Below are 14,066 nucleotides of genomic sequence, written 5' to 3' on the forward strand. Positions count from 1 at the left end.
TTTGATGTTTTTTTTTAAATTGTTTATATTCTTAAAACGTTAATTTTTCGAGAAAAAAAAGTTCAAGTTCTAATTCAGTCAATATTTCGTATGATTTTACTGACATCAAAAACAGGTTGAATTTTTCCAATTTTTGCATCTTTATGACAAAAAAAGAAAAAACATTCATAAAAATTATTATTTAAAATAATTCAAATACTTATTAGCCATTAATATTTATAAGTGGTAATCGGAAAACATAGAACCGGAAAAAATAGATGGAAAATTTCATAGTCCCGGAGTATTGTTGTAATTACGAGTTGATTGGGCTGAGTATGTCGACCTTTGAGGAGTTGGTTGGGTTTCGAAGTTTTTAATCCTTGCGTTCAAAAATGGGACGCTATAATAGAAATTTTGTAGGATCTATTTTTTTCTAAATCCTTTATCGGCAGACACTAAAACTTTTTGATCCTTTAATATTGATTGACACGAAGTATCAAAACGAGAAGGGGACCTAATATTTTCTTGACCGTTGGTTAAATAAACATTTAAAATTATTTTGTACTTTTAGTAAGTATATTTCAATGAAATATACTTACTAAATTTCTACTTCGTAGATTTTCCATTGTGAAATAAGTTAGATTTGTATTGATTCATCAAAGTTTCTTTTAAATTTTCTTTTTTTTTTTAAAAGAAAAGTTTTATCTACTGTTTATCTCGAAAATTAGGATTCAAATTAAAGATCCCACTGACTTTTCAACTAGTTTTATGCAGTACCTAGTAGAAGAAGTATTTATTTTTTATTTTTTTAATAAAATAATAATTTCGTCAATTCATTTTTTATTATTATTGTCGATCTTTATTATTTTAATAAATTGTCTAATTAAAAATAAAATACATTTTCTAGTTTTTCCTGTCGTATATACATACAGGGTGTAACAGAAATAATGCATACAAAGTATTATATATAAAATAAGATATTATTTTTAAACGCTTAGTTCATTAAATTACTGAAGTAGGTAAATCCACACAGTTTATATAAGTTCGATGGTAAAAAAGTGCATTCATTTTATGAAAGTTTAAAAAAAACAAGCCAAAATAATTTTTCAAATAAAGCATTTTTCACAAATGTGACAAAATTTATCAAACATGTAAAATTGCACCAAGAAAGAGAGAGTGTATATGTACGTCCTGGAATATTGCAAGTTAAATTTAACCTACTTTTCGGATTCCGATTGAGTTGAAATTTTGCATATATAAATCGACAATGTTTTGTTAGGGTAAGTATGACCTTATTTTACCATCGCTTCCCCCATATTTGATGTATATACATATGTTTTATAGTTTTAAATTAAAAACTGTAAGTAAAATAAATTTGAATCTAATGCGAAAAAATTGTCGATTTGCAGACAATTTTTGAAAATATCCGTAACATCATTATTTGATTTAGATTAGAATTTTTTGGTCTAATTATAATATTACAATTTCATTTCATTCATATAGTTCACATTACTTCTGTGACACTTTGTACAATTTTAAAAGCATTTAATAACAACACCCTCCACCAAAAAAAAAAAAAACTAAAATAAAAACAATAAAAGAATGACATTTTTTCAAAATTAAAATTGCGTGTATAATCGTTATAAAATAAATAAAATTTACCAAATACCTTTATTAAATAATGTCATTTAAGTATAATATTGTGTACAGCTTATTAGTGTGATTTTTATATGTTGATAAAACAGACCAGTAAAGCGATATTATTTTTTTTGGGAGCTATATGTTATTAAAATAATAATTAAAAAAATAAACAAGATTTCATACAATTATATTTAATACAGGCTGGCATCAAGTTTAATAGACAAGCTTATAAACGTTGGGCTTTTAAAAAACAAAAAATTTCTTGTAGTAAACAACAAATTGTGAATAAATTATGCTAAATATTGTATGAAAAATCCATATTATTATGGTGGAAGTGCAAGGAAGAAACATTTTTCAATTGGAAAATTGAATAGCATCTTTTTTAATCCCCGAACTAAAAAAAAGGGGTGTTATAAGCATGCCCGCTATATGTGTGACTGTGTGTGTGTGTGTCTGCCTCTGGCATCGTAGCGCCCATGCCAGTGAACCGTTTTTTTCGGTCTCGTTTGAAAGGTAATTTAATGAAGAGTGTTCTTAGCTAGGTTTCAAGTTGCGCGTTTAAGGTTCCGTTTCCGAAAAAACAAATAAATTGGCGATGATTTTCAAAATCAATTCAATTTGGAAATGGCTTTAAGGAAAACGGTAATTTAATGGACAGTGTTCATAGATATGTTTCAACTGCGAGTTTAAGGTTCCGTATCCGAAAAATTTGTCGAGGATTTTTTTGAATTTTGTAAATTTCACTTGTATTTGACATACTTTGCCTTAAAATAGAACTACGATAACAGACTGAAACTAGGTTTTAGCATATTTAAAACTTTGATTATTCAAATCTTTTAGCATATTTAAAATTTTGATCTTGAATCCTATTACCTTTAGGATTTCGTACCCGCAGGGTAACCAACGAAACGCTATTACTAAACTCTGCTGTCACTCCGTCTGTCAGCAGGCTGTATCTCAAAAACCGCAGTAATTAGATAACTAAAATTTGGACAGGGTTTGTATTACTATTGCTGCTATTGCAAAATAGGTAGCAGTTGGACTTGCACACAAAGGGTTTTGTACCTAAGATCTAAATCGGTTATCAAAAAAACTCGAAGAACTAGGTCCAATCTGATTTCAGAACAGGATGCTTCTCATCAAACTCTGCAACTTTTGTTAAAGTTATTTTTTGGTTCGTTAACTACGAAGGGAGATATTAGCCTTTATAGATTAAAATGACCCATCCTGTATATTGTTTTTATAGTTATATTTTTTTATCATATAGTTGGCATCAAATAAATAATTGTATTATATTTTGTTGTTCTTTAATATTAATTTTTATATGAAATATCATAATATAATCATTGCATAGCACATATAAATAATAGGTAGTAGGTACATTGCACGTATGTAATATTCAATAATTAATTACTTATTATTATGTGTATTTATCACGATATGTCATAAATTATATGTGTTATTAACCAATTAATCTGAAAATTATTGTGTAATTAACTGCTATATGGAATGTATCTAATATATACTTAATTTTCGATAACTCGATTCATAATTACTCGAATTCCTTAACTTATTCGAAATTTTTAAGTAATTCAAATTCAAAACATCAATTAGACAAATTTTGTTTATTTTGAGAAGTCGTTAATGAGTTCGTTTCTTTTATATCGAAAACTTGTAGTTCCATGAATCGTTCTGCCTAGAAGACACTACTCGCTTTCATGTTTTTATGATATGATGGTTTTTTTAAATCTTATTAAATAAAATACTTCCAAGAATAATTTCAAAAGAGTGCGCAGAAAACTGTAGATATCTGTTTTTTTGTGCCAACACTTATACATGAATTTTGCAAACTCTTCAAATTATTTATAAATTAGAAATAACAAATACTTATCATCATGAAAATCAGTAAGATTTCATTCATATCGAAAATTAAGAATTGTGGTTTACAAAAATACAGACCAAGAAACGCTTTTGATTTTTCCTAATATTTTAATCATTATGAATATGTATTTAAAAAAAATTGGAAAATGATACCAACTTTTTTATAAACCAAAATCTTCAATTTCTGTAAAGTACCTATTTATTTTTGCTAAATACAATCGCATACAATCAAAGCAAGGTAAAAAACGTTTTTTGCCGTAATTTTTTTTTATATCCTGTAAATATATGTAATATATATCAAGATATGTTCAGTTTAATCCCAAGTTTATAACGCTTAAAAATATTGATGCTACGAACAAATTTTTGGTATAGGTGTTCATAAAATCACCTAATTAGTCCATTTTTGGTTGTCCGTCCGTCTATCCGTCTTTTCGTCTGTCTTTGGGCACGATAACTCAAAAACCAAATGAGATATCAAGCTGAAATTTTTATAGCGTGCTCAGGAGGTAAAGCTAAGTTCGTAAATAAGCAACGTCAATTGGATCTTGTCAACCGTTAGTAATAAAACAAAAGTTTTAGTGTAAAATGTGTTTCTTCTTTTGTAAACGTCATTGTTTATCCGTAAATGCGCAAATTAGGCCAAAACTTTGGTGTACATTTTCACCAAAACTTTAGAAAAGATAGAAAGTTGAAAATTTGCTCCATTGTTTTGGCTATCTCGGCTAATCTTTCCTCAAATAACAAAGTAGTAGGAAATAATAGAAATTTTTGTGTCAATCGAACCACGTTTGCCTCTCACGATTTTTAGGATTTTTTCAGGATTTTTACCGTAACCCTGGAACATTAATTGTATAATCCAATATTTTTGTGTTATAACTTTTTTTTAAGGTTTTCTGAAGAACAAACGCGGTTTGATTATCACAAAATTTCTGTTGAAAGCTATCGATATTTAATTATTTTCTCAAAATAAAGAATACAAACAACAAAACCCTTAATCCTGGAGAAATCCCCCTCTTTAATCATTGTCTCATCAGATCTCGCTGTAGATGTAGATATAAAAATTTACCGATAATTCAATAATAAAGCGGTTTTCATAATTATTATAAATAAATAATATAAAATAAATCATCATACAAATTATTATATAATAAAAAAAAAACAACAAATATTATCTTAAATCTGTAAAAAATCATTTTACAATACACAAAGTTTTATTCTCTTTATGTCCCTTTCCCCATATTTTTCCCAATTTTTACTCATGCAATGATAATAATTGTATTATAAATAGTAAATGTGTATACTTTATACATAAATGTGGATAATAAAACTCTTGATAACAATCAACGCCTCTATTTATATATACATATAATACCTTTACGTTATAGAGATCCTTTATTATATAGGCCTTTATCATGTATGAGGTTATATGATGTGTTATCAATATAGTGGTTTTGAAAAAGATTGAAATCAGTCAATAATAAATAGAAAAAACATTGAAGAAACAAGATACAAACAAAATACTATTCTAATAAAGACCTTATGATGTTGTAAAACGGTAAAATTACAGGATGTAATTGAAATATTTATTGGCCAAAGTTTTAAAATTATCCTTATGACTATCAACTTATAAAGTTATAAAGTCTTTTACACACGGTGACTGCGTTTTTATACCATGTAAGTATATGAAATATACCAAGGTATACTAAGTTTAGTCACAAGTTTGTAACGCTTAGAAATATTGATACTAGGAACAAAATTTTGGTATAAGTGTTCATAAAATCATCTAATTAGTCCTTTTCCGGTTGTCTGTCTGTCGTCTGTCGTCTGTCCGTCTGTCCGTCTGTCATCACGATTACTCAAAAGCGAAAAGAGATATCAAGCTGAAATTTTTATAGCGTGCTAAGGTCGTAAAAAGTGAGGTCAAGTTCGTAAATGAGCAACATAGGTCAATTGGATCTTGGGCCTGTAGAACCCAACTTGTAAACCGTTAGAGATAGAACAAAATTTTAAATTTTAAAAATGTTCCTTATAAAAAAATAAACAACTTTTGTTTGAAACATTTTTTCGTAAACATCACTGTTTACCCGCGAGAGCGCAAATTGTATAGAATGTATTATATGGGAATATTAGTTATATATGTGACATGTATGTATGTGTAATGTGACAGAGTAATCGACACTGCCAATACATGGTATTTCAACAATTAACTCTGTCAATTGTTTGTTTTCACTTGTTCCTACATAATATGGGATAAACATTTCATCAAGAAGGCCATCTTTTTTGAATTTCTATGGGCTCTCTCAACGGAACGTGTACATTATGTAATTTTCAACGGGATTAAATCAGTTATAACCAAATTCCGGTAAAGGCGGCCTTCAAAACCAAATTTTTTATGCGAAAATAAAAATTTTTGGATTTTTTATAGTTCAAATTGCTATTTTCGACATTTGGAAATAAATACAAGCAAAAATAACTTCTTTGTCCTTGAAAAAAAAAAAGTTGGGATCAATAGTCGAGAGCTTAAAAAAAATCCTGTCGTAAAATAGCAAAACTCATAAGAATCGTTTACTATTTTACAATTTACCACCATCCAAGTTTCCTAATGGCCGTTTGTAACAGCTTTTTCACGAAAATAGGTAAGGCATATTCTTCAATTCCTTCAACGAAGCTTCAAAGTGAATACCAAAGAATGACAATTCGTTTTTAAGTATTTCTGACTGTCACGAATTTAAACGAACATAATGAAAACCGCTTTGGTTTTTCAGAAAAATTTTACGTAATTATCCGTTTTTGGCTCAATTTTCGTTCTACAAGGATGTTGATTTATTTATTAGTAATGATACTTTGTATGAATGTGGAATTACTGGGGTAAAATTTGAAAAATTAAATGAAAACCTGACGTAAAATAGCAAGACCTACAAAGTTACAATTACTTTTTTCACGAGAGATTTTCTCAAATGACCATTTGTGGTGAAATGCACCTGAAGTTGCCAAAGAAAAATAATCGATTGGCACATCCATTAAAACTGGAAATTTGAAATTTTGACTTTTCAAATAAATCTAACCTGTAACTAGTCTTTTTGCGTGAGAACTTCACAAAAACGTCCATATCTGTGATAAACTAATTATCATCATTTCTGTTACACTTGGTACTTCATCTGTTTCACTAGATATTTACCGATATATTGTAATATAGATATATTGTACCCCTCAAATGTAATATATATTATAAGATTATTTATTCAATGGCTTATTAAATGTTAACATAGATAGGTATTATATAGATAGCTTTATAATATAAAATATAATATAATTGGATCAAATTAATTTAACCATTAAATATATAATTTGTTTAATAACATATTTAATTGTTAATAATCTGTTTTTAATTCAAGATTCAAGTTATGATAAAGTTATGATGATATTTTATTATGAAAATTTATAAACCACATCAATAAATTTACAATTGGATAAACTATTACTGATGAATAAATTAACAATCGTCTACGTTTAAACCGACTTTTCAATGTAAATAGACTCCAAATAAGCGTCCATTCTAATCATTTTTGTTAATTCTATCATGGTTCCAATAAAATTCATTTATATGAAGTATATATAGTAACGATTAAATTACGAATACCTATCGTTATACATTTCGTCAACAATTTGTTTGAATCTTTGTGGTATTATAGAGTTACAAGAAAATACTTAGGTACTTGCTATACTTTAATTTTTAAGGATTCGAATACTTATTTTCTTGAATTAAGTACTGAGATCGTTGACTCAAGAAATATTTACTTGTTTTAAGGACATCAAAACGCGTTTACTTCAATCTAGTAAATTATTGTTACTGTATAAAGCAGTAAGCATTTAAAAAGCAATATATGCGAGTATAGATTAATGTTTTTGTCTTTAAATTAGTTTTTTATAACAAATAGATTATATTTAATACAATTATCTGCGCTCCCACCATTAAACCTCTTTGCATCAAATATAGCTGAAAATTCCTAAATTTATTCCTACACAAGGAGTTAACAATGATTTTTCAGGTCAATAAAAAAAGCGATCAACGCCAAAGAAAAAGTTTATTTTTTCTAAGCAATTTCAGAGATTTGCACCAAATATTGCTTGAAAATACCTCGATTTAACTACATAAGAAGCTAATAAAAATTTTTCAGATCATTATAATCCACAAATAGGGAATATCGAAGATATTTTTACTTTAATGAGAGCTGATTCATGTAATTAACATCAGAAAAAAATTATTTTTTGAATTGCAAATTATCAAATATATAAGATAATAGCCATCAAACATTTGTTTGATGGAGTTCTTATGGCAAACATAGAATATGACGTCATATAGATGAATCATATAGTTTTAAATTATAAAAAAATACTTTGACTTAATTTCTTATAATTTTCAAAAATCATTCGTTTTCTTTCTCAACAGGCATTTGGCAGCCGCTAGTGGATTATTACCACCAAATGGGTATCCACCAATTATACATCCATATGGAACATTACAGAACCCAGCCTCGGCGTCAATGCATCCAGCACAATCCTCGTCCCGATTTTGTACAATATGTTTGTATAATAATAACAAAGATCCGAACACACCTTGCTTACATGGTTTTATACCGGCAGCAGCGGCTGCGGCCGCAGCTCTATCCTTTCCAACAACGGCAACAATAACGTTACAACAACCACCTACTTCAGTAACCGGAACTAGTTTTACTTCAATAAAAACTGCTAAAAAATCACCTTCATCAAATCATCGACAACAAAGTGAATCACCCAAAAGTAGTGAGGACGAATATGAAAACAGTACTAAATTAAATTAAATGTTGATAAAATTTATGACTGTACAAAGAATTTTTATTGAAAGTATTATTCTTATTCTATTATCGTGAACTTTTTAACTGTAAATAATTATACCTTCAATAATTTTTTCGAAACTTTACTCGTAGTTGATATTTATTTTATTTATTTATTTAAAAAAATTGAAATTAAATTTGTATTCTAGTCAAAAAACAATTTTTCGACTTATTCTGGTCGATATGGTTTTCTATTATAGTTATAAAACTGGCAAAATTTTAGAATGTCGTCTTCACTTGCGGTTTTTAATAAATTAAATAATTTACATTTGTTACCAGTTCACTGTGTATGAAAAATTCAGAATAAATAAGTTTTTTCTATTTGTGATTATAATTTTTATTAAATTTTATCCTGAAATATGAGAGAAATGCAGAATGAGTGAAGAATAATTAGGGTGTACATTCTTTTAAGATGATTCGTCATCCTACGAAAAGAAAAGCAAATCGGATTAGTATCATCGAAAAAAAATTACAACATTTGAATGAAAATGCAGGGGTTTTCATAAAGACATATGCATTTATTTACACCTGAAACACAACATGTTAACGACTAGATTACCTACTAAATTTTCGAAATTCAACACGCAATGATTGAACGAATATTTGAAATTAAACTAAAAAAGAATAGTAAGTAAAAAAAAACGAAAGAATAAAGTTTTAGTTAAATTGAAAAAACCTTTAACGAAAAACTGCAAAACTTGTGGATAAATTTATGCACAATTTATTTACACACTTGACCTGCGAGTTCTGAGAAGGCTAAAACGAAGCTTTGAGAACAAAGACTATTCCGAAGGCCAAAATTTAGACTTTAAGGAGTAAACATATCAAAAATTCAACTAATTCTATTGAGATCATTTTTGCATCAGGCTTATTCGGTATCTATTTCGTGATAAACTATCATTTACTTAAAAACATTTAACAAAGCTTTATTATTATTTAACAACTGAATGATATGTGTTGTCTGTAAATATGAAAAAGAATTCTTTCATAATAATAATCATATAAAAACTTGGACATGATATTATCATTCAGAGAAAAATTATCTCCCCAATCCCCATATATTACATTCTATTTAAACATCATGTAAAAAGTAAGGGATGAGATTGTTATAATAATAGTTGCACGAAACGGTAAAATTGAGATGAGATATTATAGAATGCATGTGTTTGTTAATTTAGGTATTACTAATTTGTTTGTAAAGAGTGTCCTGCGTGTAAATTATTATTTTACCAATTTTTGTTGATTTATAGAATCGAAATATGTAAATATTGCCACTTAATAAAACGATATGAAATTCACTGGAAGGACATTATCTTTATTTTATGTGTTATGAGTCATTATTTCAAAAAGTATTATGTGTAAAAAAATTATATTCACAGCGATTGTCGACACAAGTGGAAACTTAAAACTTTCGAATAACCGATTTTAAAAATTAAAAATTGTGCACGAAAGCGGAAATAAGTGTTGGCAAATGAAGTGAAGTTTAAAATGAATTAAACTTTTTATTTAAAATTGCAATTGCTCAGCGAAGCGGATGGGTACAGTTTCTGAGATATCGCAATATTTGTATCGATTTTAGTCCGAATTTCAAAAACTATTCGACCAGTCAACAAATGCACCAGATTTTTGTACTTTTAGGGTCAAAATTAAATTATAAACTGAGTTTAATCGAAATTGGTGAGAAAATTTTTTTTTCGATTTTTCGGAATTTTTTTAAGGGGTACGCACGCACCCCTTTGAAAAAATCGAGAAAAACGAAAACAAATTTTGTTTTGAAATGTGATGAAACTTGGTGGATGGGGTCATTTTGATCCAAAAAGTATAAAAATAAGGTTAATTTAATGCTTGGATGCAGGGTTTCTGAGATATCGCAATATTTGGTCCGTATCTCAAAAACTATTCGACCAGTCATCAAATGCACCCGACTTTTGCACTTTTTGGGTCAAAATTACCTTATATACTGAATTTTATCGAAATTGGAGATAAAAAAATTTTTCGATTTTTTGCAATTTTTTTAAGGGGTGTACCCCCTGGAAAAAATCGAGAAAAACGAAAAAAACAACTTGTTTTGGAATTTGATGAAATTTGTTGTATGGGGTAATTTTGATCCAAAAAGTATAAAAATCAGGTAAATTTAATGCTTGGATGCAGAGTTTCTGAGATATATCACAATATTTCTATCGACTTTAGTCCTTATCTCAAAAACTATTCGACCAGTCATCAAATGCACCCGATTATTGCACTTGGTGGCTCAAAATTACCTTATATACTGAGTTTTATCGAAATTGAAATTTAAAAAATTTCTCGATTTTTCTTCTCGAGAAAAACGCAAAAAACGCATAAAAATCAGGTTAATGTTCTTATGTAGTCAATGAGAATAGAACTATTATCACACTACTGGAAAATCGTATGAATGCAAAAGTAAATTTTGCGATATGATCTCCAATATGAACAACAATAAACTCGTGCTATGCTGTGTTCATAATATTAAATTTTCAAAAGCATGTTGAGCCCCCGGGGCTGGGGCTACAACCCCGCTAGCTGGTTAATCCAGCGCTGAGGTAAGTAAAATTACTATGGATACAATTTGCAAATTCACAATAATTTAAATATTTCACAACAGCCAAATCATATGACAATTTCAAAATTTATGGTGCCAAACAAATTGCCTTTTTTTTAAATACGAAACTTTGAACGAACTACGAACTTTTTTTCATTGCAGCAAACTATCATTTAATAGTTTTATTAATTGTGTATGAAAAATAATATGAAAACCAATAAAGATTCTGTCAACATTTCGCCATCTGAAACAACCGACAGCATAAATAGATTACCAGACAGTGTTTGGGAACAGCTAATAAATGCTCCATTAGCTGATAATCACATGCGATTATTAACTGAAGCATATCCAATATCCTTAATAGAAAAGTATGGTAATAAAATTTAATTCGAAATAATTTTATTTATGTAGACTGTTTTTGTGTAGGTTTCTAGAATTGCTTTCTAAGGAAAAAGAATCGATTACAATATGTATTCAAAATAAACTGGAAAAAATATTAGAACAACTACGTAGTGAAATGACTAATGAAAATGAAAATCAAAAACAAAATAATGAGGTTTTCTGTTTTGGAAAAACGTACGTAGGTTTTTAGAAAAGTTTCTGATAATTATACTTTTATAGGATGTTAACAAAAAATATGATTATTGGTTTAACATTTTACAAGAATTAAATGCTGCCAAACAAAGTGCGATGAGAGAAAGTTCAAGATCAGATGAAAATGTACGTTTATGCGAGTTAAATAAATACATCGAAGCGGATATCGAAATATTGCATAATCAAAATAAGGTTTGTAACTGTTTTCATTGTAGTTAATTTATAACGAAACAGTTAGTTAGTTCATCTTCAAACGCCCGTTTGTCGATAAATTTACCATTATACTTTTTTTTTGTAGAAATTAGCGGATCACGGTAACTATCTAACAAAAGAAATTAAATATATGTACGATAAATGCTTCCAACAAGAACAGAAATTACAAGAAATTAATCATTTAAACGACCAAGCAAAAACAAAAATCATCAAAGATATTGAAATACTTTCACAAAAAGTAAACAAATTTATTTAAAAAATATAATACTCGACTACACAAATAATTAATTGAGCAAAGATGGAGCTGAATATTACATCTCTATCTTGTAGTCGAGTCAAAGATAAATTTTATTTTATTTTTCATTGCATCAAAATATTATGTTTTCAGATTGATGAAAAATCTTTACAATTACAAAATTTACGATCGCCACCAGCCGTAGATAGTTATCGAAGCCAATGTCAGTAGGCTATGTGTACCTATATTTTTTTTTTTTATTGCTGATAAGTAAATTATTAATTATTAATTTGTATAAAATTAGAAATATATATCTCATATATTTATATTAACGCTTTTTATTCGAAAAATTGTTGAAGTTGATGCCAAAAGAGATGGGATTATAACATAAATGATACAGCTAACAAAATTTTCCAATACAAGTTATTTCTAAAATTTAAAAATTGGAAAATTTTTTTCGTTTTGGGCAACTTATAATTAAGACACCTGGTATAGGGCATTCGTTGTTTAAATGATCAATTAGATTGAAATTTTTTATTATTACGTACTAATTACGCTCAATAAAAGTGGTCACGAGAATATGGAGATGATACTTCCGAGTATGATACTCGTCTGTACTCATAACGAGCGCCTCGTGTTTTTACTTTATCAAGCACAAAAAGCCTCTTTTTTAGCGAATTTGGACAAGGCGAGGTGAGGATAGGCGGAATACCACAAGTATCTCCTCGGCATTCTCGTTCCTCGCCCGATTTCGTGATATTTCGCGAAAATATGGAAGTGGGTAAACATTTTGTCAGTTGTAGAAGCCATTAACTGAGGAAATCAGATCTCAAATGATCTAAAATATTTGTTTTGCTGAAAATTTACTTAATATTAATTATATTGCCCCTAAGAACAATATTAGAGAGTAAATTTGAAAAATAATTACTTAAAAAGTGTTTCTTGGTCATTCAACAGAAAAAATATGTATGTAAATAATTGAAAAATCCTTCAATATTTCATTTCAGCAACAGTTGATGAAAATATTTTTTTAAATAAAAGTACAAATGGAATGGGGTGGATGGAGGCAGGGAGTTGAATAAATTTATATCTACATAACAATATATTTATAATGGTGCGTTGAATGTAGTAAAGTGAGTGTTCACTGAAGCAAACTTTCTCATTTCTTTTTACAGTGAGAAAAGCTATAAATGATATATTTATTTCCTCTATGTAATATACAGTGTGGGCCATTTTAATCTATACACCTAAATATCTTGTTTTGAAGTAAACTAATCAAAAAATAACTTAAACAAAAGTGGTCGAGTTTGATGGGGGGCATCATGTTCTGATATCAGATTCGACCTAGTTCTTCGGGCCTCTTTAATAGCCAATTTAGGTCCTGTACGGTAAGAGATAGAATAACACTTTAAATTAGAAAGTTGATTCTCATAAAAAAACTAACAATTTTTGTTTAAAACATTGTTTCAAAAAACGTTAGACTCTTGACAACTATTGGCTAAAGCACGTAGTCAGTGTGTTTTCTTTCGATTAAATGCCTTAATGGCATATTTTTTAAGTCGTATTTCCTACGAAAGCTGACGATTTTCGAAAAAATGGTTTAGATGAATAATGTTAGTTTTTTTTTATGAGAATCAACTTTCTAATTTCAAAAAGATTATTCTATCTCTTACCGTTTAGGATCTAAATTGGCTGTTAAAGAAACCCGAAGAACTACGTCAAATCTGATGTCAGAACATGATGTGCCCCATCAAACTCTACAAATTTTATTTAAGTTGTTTTTTATTGGTTAACTACAAAACGACATATTTAGGTGTATAGATTAAAATGGCCCACACTGTATACCTATGTATGTATACAAATAAATATTTTCATTATATTCTCTTTAGAATATTACTTACCCTGAAACAAATCTAAAAAAAACGCATCGGATATTTGCTTGACCGTGTTTTAATTTTACTTCGCTTTCCTTAACCTTTTTATTTTCAATTATGCTTGTGTTTTTCTATTTAGTTTTATTATTTTTCTTTTATTAATAAAAATTGTAATATTCATCAACCAACCACTGATGAAAATAGAGACTTTAGCA

The 14,066-nt window shown here is 28.2% G+C and overlaps 1 protein-coding gene across 1 annotated transcript; it reads left to right on the forward strand.

The window, feature by feature from the left end:
• Positions 1-11,142: 11,142 nt before the first annotated feature.
• Positions 11,143-12,208, forward strand: LOC123293509. The gene is made up of 5 exons (XM_044874363.1): positions 11,143-11,303; positions 11,362-11,491; positions 11,557-11,721; positions 11,828-11,980; positions 12,131-12,208. The coding sequence occupies exons 1-5, from the start codon at positions 11,143-11,145 to the stop codon at positions 12,206-12,208; spliced, it is 687 nt and encodes a 228-aa protein (XP_044730298.1).
• The last annotated feature ends 1,858 nt before the right edge of the window (positions 12,209-14,066 follow it).

This window comes from Chrysoperla carnea, chromosome 1 (genome assembly GCF_905475395.1).
Source record: "Chrysoperla carnea chromosome 1, inChrCarn1.1, whole genome shotgun sequence".
Lineage (NCBI taxonomy): Eukaryota > Metazoa > Arthropoda > Insecta > Neuroptera > Chrysopidae > Chrysoperla > Chrysoperla carnea.

What these genes read in the sequence shown, in the direction of transcription:
- LOC123293509 (XM_044874363.1), top strand. Translation starts at nt 11,143, where the DNA reads ATGAAAACCAATAAAGATTCTGTCAACATTTCGCCATCTGAAACAACC. An exon ending in ATCAAAAACAAAATAATGAG is followed by an intron (nt 11,492 to 11,556) that starts GTTTTCTGTTTT and finishes ATACTTTTATAG; the next exon opens with GATGTTAACAAAAAATATGA. An exon ending in TTGAAATACTTTCACAAAAA is followed by an intron (nt 11,981 to 12,130) that starts GTAAACAAATTT and finishes TTATGTTTTCAG; the next exon opens with ATTGATGAAAAATCTTTACA.